Source organism: Stegostoma tigrinum, chromosome 1, assembly GCF_030684315.1.
Source record: "Stegostoma tigrinum isolate sSteTig4 chromosome 1, sSteTig4.hap1, whole genome shotgun sequence".
Taxonomy (NCBI): domain Eukaryota; kingdom Metazoa; phylum Chordata; class Chondrichthyes; order Orectolobiformes; family Stegostomatidae; genus Stegostoma; species Stegostoma tigrinum.
Genome location: NC_081354.1, coordinates 424297 through 444013, shown reverse-complemented (window position 1 = coordinate 444013; position 19717 = coordinate 424297). Strand labels below are relative to the sequence as shown.

Below are 19717 nucleotides of genomic sequence, written 5' to 3'. Positions count from 1 at the left end.
CCTAACCCCATTGTTGGTTTTCTTTTACCCTGTCCTAGCCCATTTGTCTGCCTGTCTTTCCTTCCCTCTGTCTCCAGCCATCATTCACTCATTAACCCATTCAAACCTCCATCTTCTGCATAAATACCAGCTTTTCCTAGCTTCTCCTAGTTCTGATAAAGGGTCACTGGACCTGAAACACTGACTTTGCTTTCTGACCACACATGCTGTATCTGCTGAGTTTCTCCAGTAATTTCTGTTTTTGTTTGAAAATGCTAAACCTTTGTTTGATAAAGATAATATGTACAAAATGACATTACCCAGAGAGAGGCCCTCCATTAGAAAGGTCAAAAACCTGATGGGGATTCAGAAGCTTCCGGAAGCTGTACAGAAGTTCTCGCCCTTTAAGGGCCCCACTCTTTGGATTAACAAAGAGCAGGAGAGGATAAGAATCCTGTGGTAGCTGTGTGACCTGATGGTGAAAACAAGTCCTTAATGAACAAAGAAACACTATTAGCTCAGTTTCAAAAATGTTGGCACAAACATTGGGTGAAAGTAAATCAACCAAAGCTAACTAGCTAAAGAAATGCTTTATGTAAGATGGACTTAAACATTCTTAACTAATAACAATCAAAAATGTGTTCACATATTAATAACACACAAAAGTAGAGAATAAACTAATGCTTATTTTGTGAAAGGGACAACAAGCACCCCTGACAAACAGTGTGCAATTGTGTCATGTATTACAGCACTTGTGCATTTCCAAATTTATTACTACACAAGCAAACAAACCATCTAACATTCCTTAATGTCAAGTGTAGTAAATATAACTGACCATGATATAAAAGGGATAGTGCGGCACTGAAGAGGTTGTAGAGGAGATTTACAAGGATGACACCAGAAGCATTGGGGGGTGGGGGGGGGGGTTACATCATCAGTAAATGATTGACAGACTGGGCTGTTTCCTCCTGAAAAGAGGAGGCTGAAGGGTAACCTGCTGGAGATCTTTAAAACATTGGAGTGGATACAGAGACAGTTTTCTTTCTTGTTGGGCAGAGCAAAAGTAGAAATTAATGTAAAATGATTAGGAATTCAGATCAAACATCTTTATCTGAAGGTGGAAGATGGAATCCACTATCAAAGGAAGTGGGTGAAATGAATATTATTGATGCATTTAAGGAGCAACTAGACAAACTCGAGGAAGAATAAAGAAGTGCATGTTCATAAATAATATAATGAAGAATTATTTTATAAATTTAATAATCTTTGGCAAAATTGCAAACTCCTCTACAAAGCAAGCACAATTATGTACTGCAGACAAAACAGAAGATAATAAATCCACAGCGTTGTCTGCAACAGTATATTTTTAAATGCTATGAAATACCCCTACACTATTTTCAAACAATGTCTGAAGTATGTTTTTATAATATGTATGAATTTATAATACATGTATGATGTGAAGCTTTATTTGGGAGCATCAAGATCTGAGGTGTTTCCAATTTTCAGATCATATCACCAGAAAATCAGGAGGAAAACAGGTCAACAATTCTGTGATCCACATCGAGCAGGAACTTCAATGAACTATTCTTATTTGTTAGAGGCACTTCAGAGGAAATTAAATCATCTTTCAAAAGTGTAACTGCCTATCATTTTCTAAGAATATGGCTTCATGTGGACAGATATAGCAAACAGGAAACACAAAAACATACATGGGCTGTAGGCATAGGCTAAGACAGACACTAAGACTATATGTCACTTCCTATTCTAAATTCTAAAATCAACACTTACCTAAAATCCTTTGAGAAATCAGCTAATGACAAAAGACAGAAATTGGCAGAACAGAGAAATAAATGTCACACTCCATGCTGCAATGCTTTGGTGTGATAGCTTAAATAAAAATTCCTTAGTCTCCTAGAACGGTTTCTTTTCAAGCAATGTGGTAAATACTGACCATTTGCAGTAGTGATTGCTCATCCATAACAGCCCTTGAGAAGGTGGTGATAAGTCACTTTTCTGAACTACAGTCCATTCAGTATAAGCAGCCATAGTGCTATTAGGTAAGGAGTTCCAATATACTGACCTAACAACAGTGATCAGTAATATTTAATTAAGTAGCAGTGTTTTTTTGGAATCGAGACATCAATACAGCCACTGCATCATTGTATGTAGCTAACACCCAAGTGTCTAAACCATTATGATGCTGCGCTAAGGGTCGCTGGAAATTGTCAAAAAGCAAAAAATTTTATCAAGGTACACAAGTCCCCAATTTACCTGTCAGATAGACTCCAGTTAATAAAAGGCACGGACCAGGTTCCAGTACTTAATGAACATAACTATTTATTACAAATAGATTTTAACCACAGGTAAACAACTATAAACCGCTGACATATAATTCAAGCATTTGAAACTCTAATTCCCTTATACACAGGCTGCGAAAAATACTGCCGTTATGGGTGGAGGGAGAAGACGACCTTAGGAAGCAGTTCATTGGTCCCAGTGAATAGGGTTCACTGAGACTATTCTAGTGATTACCAGGATTTTCTGTTTAATTTCTTTTCTCTAAGATCTTTTCACTTCTTTGCAGGAGGCACAGGCCATTGGCACGGTGGCTCAGTGGTTAGCACTGCAGCCTCACAGCACCAGGGACCCGGGTTTAATCCCAGCCTCAGGCAACTGTCTGTGTGGAGTTTGCACATTCTCTCTGTGTCTGTGTGGGTTTCCTCCAGGTGCTCCGGTTTCCTCCCACCGTTCAAAGGTGTGCAGGTTAGGTGAATTGGCCACGGTATATTACGCACAGTGTTCAGGATGTACAGGTTAGGCACATTAGCCATGGGTATTGCTGGGTTACAGGTATAGGGTGGGGACTGGGTCTGGATGAGACGCTCTTCAGAGGCTTAGTATGGACTTGTTGGGCTGAATGGCCTGTTTCTATACTGTGGGAACTCAACTAACTTGAAGTTTCTTAGTTACTGATTAAAGGTCCAGCTCACAGCCTGGTACAGCAACTGCTCTGCCCAGGACTGTAAGAAATGACAGAACGCGGTGTGTGCAGCCCAGATCATCATGGAAAAAACCTTCCACCCATAGACTCCATTTATACAACTCGCTGCTGCAGGAAGGCTGCCAACATCATCAGAAACCCAAAATAAAAATGGAAAAAACCTGCAGGTGCTGTAAATCAGGAACAAAAACAGAAGCTGCTGGAAGAGCTCAGCAGGTCTGGCAGCATCTGTGAAGAAAAATCAGAGTTAACATTTCGGGTCCAACGACCCTTCCTCAGAACTGGGGTGCGGGGGGGAGAACCCACACCCGTCACAGATGCTGCCAGGCCTGCTGAACTTTTCCAGCAACTTTTTTTTTTGTTCCTTATCAATTACTTTGTTTGTCCAACTGCTCTTCTATCTATTTGGGCTCTATCTTGAGAATTATTGCCTACCTCATCCCCGTCCCTATTTTCTGCATATGTTTTACGAGCTACCATCAGTTCTGAGGAAGGGTCACTGGACCCGAAATGTTAACTCTAATTTTTATTGTTCACAGGTGCTGCCAGATTTGCTGAGCTTTTCCAGCAACTTCTGTTTTTGTCCATCAAAGAACCATCGCACCCCAGTAACAATCTCCTACAACATCTTCCATCAGACAGAAGATACAGAAGCCTGAACACACAGACGAGCATGTCTTTTTGATCTGTACATCCTTTGCTTGCTGTGAGCTGCCCATACTGCTCATAAACAAAGCTTTTCACTATATTTCAGCATTCGTGATGATAGTACAATCAACTGTACTGGAGAGAAAGACATCATCTTCCCTTGCAGCAATCCAAAGGCCTCTAATAGGATGGGCGCAACCACAAGATGGGTTCAGTTCCCCAGGAGCAAATCAAATAGTTGTCGGGTTGATGGCCTTTGTCATCCACAAATGGTCACAAATCTTTATGCCAATCAGCAACTCATTGCTGAATGAAATTCATTCGGCGTACATCCCCTTGTGCCAGCATGTTTGCAAACAGCCTCCTCTACTGCTTGAACAAAGTAGCTCTGAAAACATGATTTACAATGAGTTTCAATAACTGGCTTTTAAAAGTACAGCAATTTTATCCCTAACCTTTGGCATTAAATCAATCCTTTTCCGATTTCAGTCCACAATGGAAAACAAAAGAAAAAGTCAAAAAATACATTCCTTACAAATATTTCAAGGCAGCATTGGAATCAATGACTGAATCTCACTTTGTACACCACTCTCTGGTACTAGCCAGGATATGAACAGCCTCCCATTTGGGCTCTACCAATGCAGTGGTAGTGCCCCTACTTCTGGAAACCTGGGTTAAAGGTGAACTTGCTCCAGAGGTGTGGAATTTCATCCTTGAACAGGTTGATCAGGAAATATCCATAAACAGCCTCCCCAAGGCTTGAATAAAACAGCAGTGTAAACATGCAATACAATGAGTTTCAGAAAGTTGATTTTTAATTAGTGCAAGAACTACTTCCACAATCCATGCTTTTAAATTTAAACCACTCCTTTTACATTCTAGTTCACAATTAAACATATAGAAAACTAAAAAGATACAGACTTTACACAATGGAGTAATTCTGGCCCAGTAAGAAGTAATATGCAAATTTATTTACATATCTCTCTACAGGCAGGTGATTTTTTTTCCTGTTTAGTTATCAATAGTACATATTTACATGACAGAAGCAGTAGGATATATTTCAGAGAACAGTAATGTTACACTTCTATCAAAATCAATGGCTGAGCCCTGGTCGATTGCAATAAATGATAGTCAAGGACACAGAACTGTATGGCACAGTACAGGCCCTTCGGCCCACAATGTTGTGCCAACTTTTACCCTAAACCTAAGATCTATCTAACCTCTACCCTACCTTACACTATCATCCATATGCCTCTCTAATAGTTGCTTAAATGCCCCTAATGAGGCCGACTCCACTACCCTCTCCAGCAATACATTCCATGCCCCTCCACTCTGAGTGAAGAACCTACCTCTACTCACTTTAAAACTGTGCCCCCTCATAATAGCTATCTCCACCCTAGGAAAATGACTCTGGGTGTCCACTCAATCTATACCTCTGAACATTTTGTACACCTCTATCAAGTCAACTCTCATCCTTCGTCATTCTAAAGAAAAAAGCCCCAGATCTCTTAACCTTTCCTCGTAAGACATTCCCTCTATTCCAGGCACCATCCTGGTAAATCTCCTCTGCACCTTTTCCAACGCTTCTGCATCTTTCCTGTGGTGAAGAGACCAGAACTGGACACAATATACTCCAGATGTGGCCGAACAAGGCTTTTGTATAGCTGGAGCATAGCTTCATGGCTCTTGAACTCAATCCCTCTATTAATGAAAGCTAACATACCATACGCCTTCTTAATAACTCTATCCACTTGGGTGGCAGCTTTCAGGGAAGTGTGGGCATGAACCCCAAGATCCCTCTGCTCCTTCACACTGCCAAGAATCTTTCTGTTAATCCTGAATTCTGCTTTCACGTTTGTCCTTCCAAAATGAATCACCTCACACTTTTCAGGGTTAAACTCCATCTGCCACTTCTCAGCCCAGCTCTACATCCAATCAATGTCGCTTTATAACCCAGAACAGCTCATTGCACTGTCCACAACACGACCCACCTTCATATCGTCCGCAAACTTACTAATCCACCCTTTCGCTCCTTCATCCAAAATATTTACGAAAATCACAAATAGAAGAGGACCCAGAATAGATCCTTGTGGCACACCACTTGTAACTGAGCACCATGTTGAATATTTTCCATCCAAAATAGTGGAACTGACTATTTCCATTAGTGTTCAGACGTTCAAGAAAAGATTTAATTGAGATTTTAAAAATTATTAAGATACCGATTGTGGCTTGGATGATGGCATGTAAAGTCATAAATCTAAATTTGTTATGACACAAAGTTAGGCATTGTAGACCGTGTAGATAATAGCACAAAACTACAAAGGAATATCGATAAACTAAGCGAATGGACAAAACTACGGCAGATGGGAGTTCAACGTAAACAAGTCTGAGGTTCATCTACAATCCGACCCCATCACCCAAGACATCTACAATCCGACCGCACCACCCAAGACATTTTTCCAACCCCACCCTTGTCTGCTTTACGGAAAGACCACTCTTTCCGTGACTCCCTTGTTCGCTCCACACTGCCCTCCAACCCCACGACACCCAGCACCTTCCCCTGCAACTGCAGGAAATGCTACACTTGCCCCCACACCTCCTCCCTCACCCCTATCCCAGGCCCCAAGATGACTTTCCATATTAAGCAGCGGTTCACCTGCACATGTGCCAATGTGGTATATTGTATCCATTGTACCCGGTGTGGCTGCCTCTACATTGGAAAAACCAAGCGGAGGCTTGGGGACCGCTTTGCAGAACACCTCCGCTCAGTTCGCAATAAACAACTGCACCTCCCAGTCGCAAACCATTTCCACTCCCCCTCCCATTCTTTAGATGACATGTCCATCATGGGCCTCCTGCAGTGCTACAATGATGCCACCCGAAGGTTGCAGGAACAGCAACTCATATTCCGCTTGGGAACCCTGCAGCCCAATGGTATCAATGTGGACTTCACCAGCTTCAAAATCTCCCCTTCCCCTACCGCATCCCAAAACCAGCCCAGCTCGTCCCCTCCCCCCACTGCACCACACAACCAGCCCAGCTCTTCTCCTTCCCCCACTGCATCCCAAAACCAGCCCAGCCTGTCTCTGCCTCCCTAACCTGTTCTCCCTCTCACCCATCCCTTTCTCCCACCCCAAGCTGCACCTCCATCTCCTACCTACTAACCTCATCCCACCTCCTTGACCTGTCCGTCTTCCTTGGACTGACCTATCCCGTCCCTACCTCCCCACCTATAGTCTCCTCTCCACCTATCTTTTCTCTCCATCTTCGGTCCGCCTCCCCCTCTCTCCCTATTTATTCCAGAACGCTCACCCCATCCCCCTCTCTGATGAAGGGTCTAGGCCCAAAACGTCAGCTTCTGTGCTCCTGAGATGCTGCTTGGCCTGCTGTGTTCATCCAGCTTCACACTTTATTATCTTGGATTCTCCAGCATCTGCAGTTCCCATTATCACTAAGTCTGAGGTTATCTATTTTTTGACTGAGAAAGGATAGATTAGGGTACTTTCTAGGTGGTATGAAGTTAAATATACTGGACATCCAAAGAGACTTGTGGTTCAGGTGCACAAGTCCTTAAAATGTCATGAACAGGAATGCTGGCCTTTATATCTAGTCAACTGGCGCACAAGGATGCAGAAGTTATGCTGCAGTTATACAATGCCTTGGCGAGATGCACTTGAAGCACTCTGAGCAGATTTGGGCACCATTCCTTAGCAAGGATATACTGGCCTTGGAGGGAGTACAACACAGGTTTACAGGAATGAAACCTGGACTTCAGGATTTATGTTATAAGGAGAGGTTGTACAAATGAAATAAATTTGTTTTTCTTTGGTTCTGATGGGAGTAGTGCACTAGTCATTAAGCCCTCTACTCTATAAACCACAATGTAAGTGTCTTATTTAATCATCAAAATGGCTAATTTGTTGCTTTTTTTTTTAAACTGTTATCTAAACAAAACGGACTTTCAAAATGATTCCTCAACAAAACTAAAATATAAATTATTTATTATAAATAAACTCATTCTTCATACAAGTTAAAACTAGTTATCAATTGAGCTAATCTGCAGAATTAAAATGCATCCTCTTAATCCCAAACACACAGAGATAGGACAAGACAACATAGTTCTGCAGAAGTATCACAGGTTTGGGGGGGGAAAAAAAAGCAAAAAAGGGACTCCACCTCTTAAGGGTCAAGGGTACAGATTCAGCAGTCAGAATAGATTGACTTCTCTGAGTTCCTTTGTGTCAAGCTCCGGCTGATGAGACTGAATTGCTGACTGACACACAATGTTTTCAGATTCAGAGAGGAAACAGGAGTCCTTAATCATAGAATCATAGAGTCATACAGCACAGAAACAGACCCTTCAGTCCAACTGAACATGATCCTAAACTAACCTAGTCCCATCTGCCTGGTCCTGGCCCACTATCTTCCAACATTTCCTATTCGTTTTGTTTTTATTAATTCATACGATGAGGGCAACACTGGCTAGGCAGCATTTATTGCCCATCCCTAATTGCCCAGAGGGCAGTTAAGAGTCAACCGCATTACAGTGGGTCTGGAGTCACATGATGGCCAGACCAGATAAGGATGGCAGTTTCCTTTCCTAAAGGACATTAGTGAACCAGATGGGTTTTTCCAACTATTGACAATGGATTCATGGTCATCGTCAGATTCTTAATTCCAGATATTTATTGAATTCAAATTCCACCATCAGCCATGGCAGGATTCAAACCCAGGTCCCAAGAACAATATCCGAGTCTCTGGATTACCAGCCCAGCAATAACATCACTAGGTCATTGCCTCCCCTTCATGTACTTATTCAAATGTCTTTTAAACATTGTATAACACAACCCTTGTCAATTTTCAAATAACATCACTAACATAGCATTTTTAGCTGGTTAGTTTAAAGATACAAAAACAAACTGTTGTTTAAACACAGCAGGTCTGGCAGCAGCTGAGGAGCGAAAACAGGGTTAATGTTTCAGGTCCAGAGGCTCTTCTTCACATGTGCCCAGCACTCCAAGTACAAGAACCGAACTGAAGCATTCACAACAATCCCCAGCCAGAAGTGTCGACAGGATGATCCATCTTGGCCTCCTCCAGAGGTGTCCAGCAAAACAGATGCCAACCTTCATACCATTCAATTCATTCATGCGCTATTAAAAAAAAATGAATGAACTGGATACGGCAAAGGCTATGGGCCCTGACAATATTCTGACAATAGTTGTGATGGTGTGTTCCAGAACTAGGTGCTCCCCTAACCAAGCTCTTTCAGTACAATACTTGCATCTACCAGACAATATGGAAAATTGTTCAGGCATGTCTGTACACAAAAAGCTGTACAAATCTGACCCAGCTAATTATTATCCTATCAGGCTGTTCTCAATCATCATTAAAGGGTTGGGAGGGGTCATCCACAGTGCTATCAAACAGCACTTGCCTAACAATAACCTGCTCACTGACACTCGGGTTTAAGTCCTACCAGAGCCACTCATCTCCAAAACCCATTAAAGCCTTGGTTCAAACATGGTCAAGAGTTGAATTCCAGAGACGAAGTGACAGTGACTGCCCTTGACATCAAGGCCATTTGACTTGGCCTGGCATTAACGAGCTCTGGCAAAACGAGAGTGAATGGGTATTAGGGGAAACATTTCTGCTGCGGGGGAATCATATTGCACACAAAGCAGTTGAGATGTAGTTGTTAAAAGTCAGCTCTCTCAATTACCGGCCAATTCTACAGGAGTTCCTCGGCGGGCGGGGGGGTGTTCTAAGCCCAATCATCTTTGGCTGCCTCATCAATAGCCTTCCCGCATAAGATCAGAAGTGGTGAGGTTCACTGATTATTGTAGAATTTGTGGCTCCTCAGATATTGAAAAATGTCCAAATGCAGCAGAGAACTGGACAATACCAGCTTTGGGCTAACAATTGGCAAAATACCAAGCAATGAGCACTTCCAATGAGAGAACCTAACCATCGCTCTTGGACATTCAATGACAGTAGCATTATCGAATCCTGCACTATCAACAGCCTGTGGTTATAACTGACTAGAAATTGACTGAGCCTATCATGTAAGTACTGCAGCTACAACAGCAGGTCAGACGCTAGGAATCCTACAATAACACGCATCCCAACTCGGTAAAACCTGTTTACCATCTGCAAGGCACAAATCAGGAGTAGAATGGAATACTCCCCACTTGCCTGGATATGTACAATTCCAACAACACTGAACAACATTGCCACCATCCAGGACAAAACAGATTACTTGACTGGCATGAAATGCATAAACATTCACTTTCTCCACCACCAACACTCAGTGTATTAGCAGCAGTGCATACCACTTACAAGATGCAGAAATTCACCAGAAATCCCTAGAAATGACCACTTCCATCCAGAAGGACAAGGAAAGAAAATTCAAGGGAACACCATCAGCTGCTGTTCCCACCAAGCCACTCACCATCCTGATTTGGTAATATATCGCCATTCCTTCAGTCTTGCTAACTGGATGATGGTGGGAGGTAGTGGCTCAGTGATCATTTCAACAGGCTAATAATGCAGAAATCGATGCTAATGCTCCAGTGACATGCATCACTATGGCAGATAGTGAAATTGCAATTTCATTAAAGGTAAACAAAAAAAAAGCCTGGAATAGAAAGCTAGTCTAATGATGACCATACAACAATGACTCATTGTCGTAACAACCCATCTGGTTCACGAGTACCCTTTAGGAAAGGAAATCTACCACCTTTACAGGGTCTGACCTGTATGTGACCCCAGACGACACATTGTGATGGACTCTTAACAGCCCTCTGCACTACTAAAAGTGGGCATTAAATTCTGGCCTGACCAGCAACACTTGCATATGCCATGAATGACTAAATGATTCGAGAACTCCTGTTCAAAGAACACTGCTGGTATACCTACACCAAATGACTACAACTAGCATGAGGAATAAATGCTGGCTTATCCAACGGCACTCTCATTCCATGGCAGATTTCCTTTCCTCGAGCATGTCCATGAACCAGATGGATTTTAATGACCATCAGTAATGGTTGCCATTAGGCTAGCTTTTTATTTCAAAATTTTTGTTTTTAAAAAAAACGTCAGAGGGTCGGTACTATCGAAGTGTCACACTGTCAGATGGTCAGTACTAAGGCAGTCTCACATTGTATGGGGGTGAGGGCATCAATATTGAGAGATAAAAGCAAAATACTGTGAATGCTGGAAATCTGGTCTGGTCTGAGTCCTACTGAGTTTTTCCCAACACTCTGGGTTTGTTTCAGTATTGTGGGAGGTTCACAATGTAGGAGAGTCAGTATTGAAGAAGCACTGAAGTGTTGAATTATCAGCTGTAAGGCAGTATGAAGGGTTTGCATTGAAAGAATGGCACACTGAATGACCCAGAGGACGGGTCAGCAGAGGTGCTGTAGGTTTATGGGACAATAGAGATGGTATTCAAAGTCATTGTGACAAAATGCCACACTATTGAAAAGTCAGTAAAGAGGGAATGCGAGCATTGGACAGTCAGCCTTGAGGGAATGATACCCACTGTCAGTGTTGACGCATTGCCTCACCAGTCTGGAAGGGCTGTACTGAGATTGTTCCTTCAATAAGGCACTAAATCATCAATTGGACATGAAAGGCAAGTAAGTGAAACCTAATTTTTCATTGTCAATGGGGGAATAAGATTTTATCTTACACTGTATGGAAAGCAAAATGTTGGATGTTCACTGTCCCATTTGCCCTCCATCTCAGTTCTTTTATAATACGCTTCTCAGGAATTTACCTCGATGACTGGGATGATAACAGTTGTGAGTTGTCTGTCATTGACAGTAGTATCTTTAACTTGTGTATAAATCCTCTCTGCTTCATCAAAACATGAGAATTCCAGCACAACAGCACCTGAAACAAATAATAAGTTAAGGTCAGGTAGCATCTAATACTTGACTCAAGTGCTCACCAAGAAAATCCAGCTTCCATCTACACTTCAGAAATCATCATGACTCAATGTGAATACTGTGAACACAGGGAGTCAACAGCAGCCAAAACAAGGCTAGACACACAAATGGGAATAGTTCAGATGACAAACCAGGTGGGAAGTCAAAGCTTTATTTCAAACAGAGCAGCAGCACTCAACAAACCTACTTTACATTTGACTTGACCAATACAGAGGGCAGCAGAATAGCTAGTATTAAGAGTCACTAAATTTGGTTGTTAAACAATAAATGTAACAACTTGCGTACTTGGATACACACTCAGAGATCTCAACTGCAATTTACAGTTAAGTGAACAAATTCTATTCATCTCGGGCTTTTTTGAGAATTAATACAAAATACTGTATCAACTTACCTTGGTCTATGTAAACATAACTAAAGGACACCAAATTCCCTGGGGAAAGAAGCAGATTTATTTCAATTTACTTTCATATAGAACTACACTCATTCAATTGCATGGCAGAGACCACAAACATAAAATTGAAATATATAACCTTGTGCCAATGAACAAATACTCCAGAGTTCAAATTATTCAAGTAACAAAAATTCTGAGCTTGCTAACTGGATACATAATTGGCTTAATGCAGGCGACAGAGTGGTGGCGGTGGAGGGTTGCTTTTCAGATTGGAGGCCTGTGACAGTGGTGTTCCACAGAGATCTGTTTTGGGTCCTCTTTTGTTTGACATTGTATAAATGATTTGGATGAGAATATAGAAGGCATGGTTAGTAAGTTTGTGGATGACACCAAAATTGGTGGCATAATAGACAGTGAAGAAGGTTGTCTAACATTACAAAGGCATCTTGACCAAATGCGTCAAGGGGCTGAAAAATGGCAGCTGGAGTTCTATCTGGATAAGTACGAGGCATTTTGGTACAACAAACAGGGACAGGGCTTACACAATTAATGGTAGAGCCTTGGGTAGTTGTAGACCAGAGGGCCCCAGGGGTGCAGACTCATAATTCTTTGTAGTTTGCATTACAAGTAGACAAAGTTGTTAAAAAGTCTGAAATCGTTGACTTGCTTGCTGAGCTGGCTTGTTTTTGTTCAGACATTTCGTCATCATGCTAGATGACATCATCAGTGGAGCCTCCAATGAAGCAATATTGCTCTATTTTGCTTGGAATTTAGACTGTCCGGTCTATCATGGTGAGTACTGTCATTTTGGGTTTTGATCTGTATGAGTTTGTCTATGGGGCCCAATTCTATATGTTTCTTGATTAAAGTATGGGTGGAGAACACTGCTTCTAAGAATTCCTGTGCATGTCTATGTTTGCTTGGGCTACCATGGTTACTTTGTCCAAGTTAAACTGATGGCCTTCGTTGTCTGAATGTGCCGATATTAATGAGAGTTTGTCGTGCCACTTTGCTGCTAGTTGACGTTCATGCATTCTGATGGTTAGGTTCCTTTCGGTCTGTCTGATGGAATGTTTGCATCAGTCGTTGCATGCTATTTTGTAAACCATGGTGGTTCTGCATGTCATGGGAATGGGGTCTTTAATCCTTGTAAGTGTTTGTCATAGAGTGGCTGTGGGCTTGTGGTCCACCATGATTCCTCGTGGTCAGACAATGAAGACCATCAATTAAACTAGGACAAAGTAAACAAAGGTTAGTGGTAATAAAATGAGAGGCTGGATTAACACAGCAGGCCAAGCAGCATCTCAGGAGCACAAAAGCTGACGTTTCGGGCCTAGACCCTTCATCAGAGAGGGGGATGGGGTGAGGGTTCTGGAATACATAGGGAGAGAGGGGGAGGCGGACCGAAGAGGGACAGAAAAGAAGATAGGTGGAGAAGGTATAGGTGGGGAGGTAGGGAGGGGATAGGTCAGTACTGGGAAGACGGACAGGTCAAGGAGGTGGGATGAGGTTAGTACGTAGGAGATGGAGGTGCGGCTTGGGGTGGGAGGAAGGGATGGGTGAGAGGACGAACAGGTTAGGGAGGCAGAGACAGGTTGGACTGGTTTTGGGATGCAGTGGGTGGAGGGGAAGAGCTGGGCTGGTTGTGTGGTGCAGTGCGGGGAGGGGACAAACTGGGCTGGTTTTGGGATGCGGTGGGGGAAGGGGAGATTTTGAAACTGGTGAAGTCCACATTGATACCATTGGGCTGCAGGGTTCCCAGGCGGAATATGAGTTGCTGTTCCTGCAACCTTTGGGTGGCATCATTGTAGCACTGCAGGAGGCCCATGATGGACATGTCATCTAAAGAATAGGAGGGGGAGTGGAAATGGTTTGCGACTGGGAGGTGCAGTTGTTTATTGCGAACCGAGTGGAGGTGTGCTGCAAAGCGGTCCCCAAGCCTCCGCTTGGTTTCCCCAATGTAGAGGTAGCCACACTGGGTGCAGTGGATGCAGTATACCACATTGGCAGATGTGCAGGTGAACCTCTGCTTAATGTGGAAAGTCATCTTGGGGCCTGGGATAGGGGTGAGGGAGGAGGTGTGGGGGCAAGTGTAGCATTTCCTGCGGTTGCAGGGGAAGGTGCCAGGTGTGGTGGGGTTGGAGGGCAGTGTGGAGCGAACAAGGGAGTCACGGAGAGAGTGGTCTCTCCGGAAAGCAGACAGGGGTGGGGATGGGAAAATGTCTTGGGTGGTGGGGTCGGATTGTAGATGGCGGAAGTGTCGGAGGATGATGCGTAGTATCTGGAGGTTGGTGGGGTGGTGTGTGAGAACGAGGGGGATCCTCTTTGGGCGGTTGTGGCAGGGTCAGGGTGTGAGGGATGTGTTGCGGGAAATGCGGAAGACGTGGTCAAGGGCGTTCTCAACCACTGTGGGGGGAAAGTTGCGGTCCTTGGAGAACTTGGACATCTGGGATGTGCAGGAGGGGAATGCCTCATTGTGGGAGCAGATGCGGCGGAGGCGGAGGAATTGGGAATAGGGGATGGAATTTTTGCAGGAGGGTGGGTGGGAGGAGGCGTATTCTAGGTAGCTGTGGGAGTCGGTAGGCTTGAAATGGACATCAGTTACAAGCTTGTTGCCTGAGATGGAGACTGAGAGATCCAGGAAGGTGAGGGATGTGCTGGAGATGGCCCAGGTGAACTGAAGGTTGGGGTGGAAGGGGTTGGTGAAGTGGATGAACTGTTCGAGCTCCTCTGGGGAGCAAGAGGCAGCGCCGATACAGTCATCAATGTAACGGAGGAAGAGGTGGGGTTTGGGGCCTGTGTGGGTGCGGAAGAGGGACTGTTCCACGTAACCTACAAAGAGGCAGGCATAGCTGGGGCCCATGGCCACCCCCTTAGTCTGTAGGAAGTGGGAGGAATCCAAAGAGAAGTTGTTGAGGATGAGGACGAGTTCGGCTAGGCGGATGAGGGTGTTGGTGGAGGGGGACTGGTTGGGCCTGCGGGACAGGAAGAAGCGGAGAGCCTTGAGGCCATCTGCATGCGGAATGCAGGTGTATAGGGACTGGACGTCAATGGTGAAAATGAGGTGTTGAGGGCCAGAGAATTGGAAGTCCTGGAGGAGGTGGAGGGCGTGGGTGGTGTCACGGACGTGGGTAGGGAGTTCCTGGACCAAAGGGGAGAAAATGGAGTCCAGATAGGTGGAGATGAGTTCGGTGGGGCAGGAGCAGGCTGAGACGATGGGTCTACCAGGGCAGGCAGGTTTGTGGATTTTGGGAAGGAGATAGCAACGGGCCGTGCAGGGTTGGGGAACAATGAGGTTGGAGGCTGTGGGTGGGAGGTCCCCTGAGGTGATGAGGTCATGAATGGTGTTGGAGATGATGGTTTGGTGCTTGGGTGTGGAGTCATGATCGAGGGGGCGGTAGGAGGTGGTGTCGGAGAGTTGGCGTCTGGCCTCGGCGATGTATAGGTCAGTGCGCCATACTACCTTCCCCTGCAACCGCAGGAAATGCTATACTTGCCCCCACACCTCCTCCCTCACCCCTATCCCAGGCCCCAAGATGACTTTCCACATTAAGCAGAGGTTCACCTGCACATCTGCCAATGTGGTATACTGCATCCATTGTACCCGGTGTGGCTTCCTATACATTGGGGAAACCAAGCGGAGGCTTGGGGACCGCTTTGCAGAACACCTCCGCTCGGTTCGCAATAAACAACTGCACCTCCCAGTCGCAAACCATTTCCACTCCCATTCTTTAGATGACATGTCCATCATGGGCCTCCTGCACTGCCACAATGATGCCACCCGAAGGTTGCAGGAACAGCAACTCATATTCCGCCTGGGAACCCTGCAGCCCAATGGTATCAATGTGGACTTCACCAGTTTCAAAATCTCCCCTTCCCCCACCGCATCCCAAAACCAGCCCAGTTTGTCCCCTCCCCCCACTGCACCACACAACCAGCTCAGCTCTTCCCCTCCACCCACTGCATCCCAAAACCAGTCCAACCTGTCTCTGCCTCCCTAACCTGTTCTTCCTCTCACGCATCCCTTCCTCCCACCCCAAGCCGCACCTCCATCTCCTACGTACTAACCTCATCCCACCTCCTTGACCTATCCGTCTTCCCTGGACTGACCTATCCCCTCCCTACCTATATTCTCCCCACCTATATTCTTTTCTCTCCATCTTCGGTCCACCTCCCCCTCTCTCCCTATTTATTCCAGAACCCTCACCCCATCCCCCTCCCTGATGATGGGTCTAGGCCCGAAACGTCAGCTTTTGTGCTCCTGAGATGCTGCTGGGCCTGCTGTGTTCATCCAGCCTCACATTTTATTATCTTGGATTCTCCAGCATCTGCAGTTCCCATTATCAAAGGTTAGTGGTAGGTGTCTTTTCCTTAGGATGGGGTATTTCAATATTAGGGGGCACATTTTTAAGGTGAGAGGAAGCAGATTGAAAAAAGATGCAGGGAAAATTAATTTTACAGATGTTGGATCACATGTGGAATGAACTTCCTGAGGTAGCAGTGGATGTGCACACAGTTACAACGTTTAAAAGACACATAGGTAAGTAAATGAATGGGAAAGGTTTGGAGGGATATGTTCCAAGAGCAGGCATGTGGGGCTACTTTATTTTGGGGCTATTTTCGGCATGAACTGGTTGGACTAAACAGTCTGTCACTGTGCTGTACGACTCTTTTTTGTCTATTTAGGCTGTAAATAGCTGAATTCTTATTGCTAAATTTGTATAGCACTAAAAGCAAGATTACAAGATTATAATCATTCTAAAAAAAATTTTTTACATTTAAAATAAAAAACCTGTTCTGAAAAATTATCATGGCTTGATTTGCTTGCAATATGATCTAATAAATGTTTGACTATAAACGTAACTTGTTACAAGATCTATTTTTCATTCTTGTAGTCACAGAGTGAGATTGAAGTTTGGTTCATATGCCATCATTTGATCTTTGCAATCTACTGAAAGTATTAAGGGTTTAATTCTATGTAACTGTTCTCTGAGCATTAATCCCATTAGATCAACACAGAATGCAAGTGCTTAGTATTTCTCTGTTAGTGACAGTACCAAACCATTGGTGCCATGCAGCAGGGTTTTTGGTCACGATTGTGTTGGTGCTGAGCAGTTATTCTGATCACTGAGAATTCTCATGTTGGTCTAAATATGTTGGTTTATGTGTTGCAGGCATTGCACCAAAGATAAAAGTCACAAGTATCGAAAAGTGACTTAAATTGGGCACTGCAGCACACAACTTGGAAAATCAGTACAGGCAATTGTCACAGAGTATGCGATTGCTGTACAACTCTACTGTGTGAATATGGTGTTACTGTGTGAACAAAATAGTTGGCCAAAATTACAAAATAAAATCCATAAGAACTGTGGATGCTGTAAATCAGAAACAAGAATAGAAATTACTGAAAAAGCTCAGATCTGGCTGCATCTATGGAGAGAAAACTGAGGAAGGGTTACACGACCTGAAATGTTAACTCTGATTTCTCTCCACAGGTGCTGCCAGGCCTGCTGAGTTCTTCCAGCAATTTCTGTTTTTGTTTGTAGCCAAAGTTACACGAGTACACCTGGGCCCATGAAGAATTGAATTCACTGTCTGTGAGGAAGTTCTATACAAATACACTGTGCACCAAGAGTCATCAAATATGACACTCAACTCCTGTAAACTCACCTGACCTGTGCACCAAACAAACAACTGCAGTCCCATTTCCTGTAGATACATTCCTGATTAATGTCATTTCTACAAATCCCTGTACCTTTAATTCTATTGCATTGATTCTGAACTGCCTTGTGGGCATTTGGGGATGGCAATAAGTACTGGCCTAGCCAGCGACGTCTTCATCCCACGAAAGAATAAAACGAATAAAGGAAGCATCATTGAGCAGCCACTTTTTAAAGATGTTAAACTAATATATCATTGTCCATTGCTCAGAAAAGAGGTAACTGCTTTTGATCCACCATTCTGCCAGATCTATCTACATAATAACAACGGCAGTTTAAAATAATTCACTGGGTCTTCAACACTGTGGTTGTTCCAAAGGTGCAACTGGTGATTGAGAAAGCAGATTTATTCTTATTACTATTTGTTAACATGTGAACCATCAACTTGATTGTCCAATTCAACCAGTTAAACACATCAATATAACAACCAGTCAAACAAACAATTGAATCTTCACTTTTTTTTCTTTATGATGCTTCTTTATTTACCATTAATCTCTATGTGTCTTTTAAGAAGTGAGAGGCACTCGTCCCGAGATGTCTGAGGAGGAAGGCCCATAAGCAGCAGATTCACTTGCTCCACTGAGTTTTGCTTCTTTTTAATATAAAACCGTGTCTGGTTCATTTGTCGAACTGAGATCTAAATTGCACAAAGACAGCAGGAGACATATATGACTACTTAACTTATGCAGTCAGAAAGCAGACATCAAAGACACTACAAAGAACTCAAGTGAATATCTGCCTGAATTTCGCTCTCATGAGATGAGAACCACCTTCATGACAAAGCTGGGATATTTAGGTACGTGAGAATGTGATAAAACAATGTGTAGAGCTGGACGAACATAGCAGGCCAAGCAGCTTCAGAGGAGTAGGAAAGCTGGCATTTCGGGTCTAGACCCTTCTTCAGAAAACGAAGAAACATCAGCTTTCCTGCTCCTCTGATGCTCCTTGGCCTGCTGTGTTCATCCAGCTCTACACCTTGTTATCAGATTCTCCAGCATCGGCAGTTCCTACTATCTAGGTAGGGAAGATTGTTTTCATAATTATGACAATGATGACACCTCACAGTGGTAGCACACTCGACATCAAGCTTTGCTATTCCCAGAGTTGTAAAAAAAATTACTCAGTTTATCAAAATTTGCAAAATTCTCAACGTGTCTGTCTGATAGACCTAGGCTAACAGAAGACACAGATCAGGTTTCTGTACATAACTATATTCTTTTTTACATAGAACATTACAGCACAGTACAGGCCCTTCGGCCCTCGATGTTGTGCCGACCTGTCATACCGATCTCAAGCCCATCTAACCTACACTATTCCATGTACATCCATATGCTTATCCAATGACGACTTAAATGTACCTAAAGTTGGCGAATCTACTACCGTTGCAGGCAAAGCGTTTCATTCCCTTACTACTCTCTGAGTAAAGAAACTACCTCTGACATCTGTCCACTATCTTTCACCCCTCAATTTAAAGCTGTGCCCCCTCATGCCCGCCGTCACCATCCTCGGAAAAAGGCTCTCCCTATCCACCCTATCTAACCCTCTGTTTATTTTATATGTTTCAATTTCAACCTTCTTCTCTCTAATGAAAACAGCCTCAAGTCCCTCAGCCTTTCCTCCTAAGACCTTCCCTCCATACCAGGCAACATCCTAGTAAATCTCCTCTGCACCCTTTCCAAAGCTTCCACATCCTTCTCATAATGCGGTGACCAGAACTGTACACAATACTCCAACTGCGGCCACACCAGAGTTTTGTACAGCTTCACCATAACCTCTTGGTTCCGGAACTCGATCCCTCTATTCATAAAAGCTAAAACACTGTATGCCTTCTTAACAGCCCTGTCAACCTGGATGGCAACTTTCAAGGATCTGTGTAAATGGACACCGAGATCTCTCTGCTCATCTACACTACTAAGAATCTTACCATTAGCCCTGTACTTTGCCTTCTGGTCACTCCTACCAAAGTGCATCACCTCACACTTGTCTGCATTAAGCTCCATTTGCCACCTCTCAGCCCAGCTCTGCA

At 43.8% G+C, this 19717-nt stretch overlaps 1 protein-coding gene across 3 annotated transcripts in view; it reads right to left on the bottom strand.

Moving 5' to 3' along the window:
- LOC125453563 (diacylglycerol kinase theta) overlaps positions 1-19717 on the bottom strand; it is a 192341-nt gene that overhangs the window by 45699 nt on the left and 126925 nt on the right. For all 3 annotated transcript variants that reach the window (XR_009445713.1, XR_009445715.1, XM_059645677.1), the window contains exons 13-16: positions 18178-18328; positions 11972-12010; positions 11409-11524; positions 300-451 (exon numbers count right to left, since the gene is read on the bottom strand). Coding sequence is in view for 1 of the 3 variants with exons in the window: in XM_059645677.1 (XP_059501660.1) it covers positions 300-451; positions 11409-11524; positions 11972-12010; positions 18178-18328 (458 nt within the window). In the remaining 2 variants the exon portion in view is untranslated. The remainder of the gene's footprint in view (positions 1-299; positions 452-11408; positions 11525-11971; positions 12011-18177; positions 18329-19717) is intronic.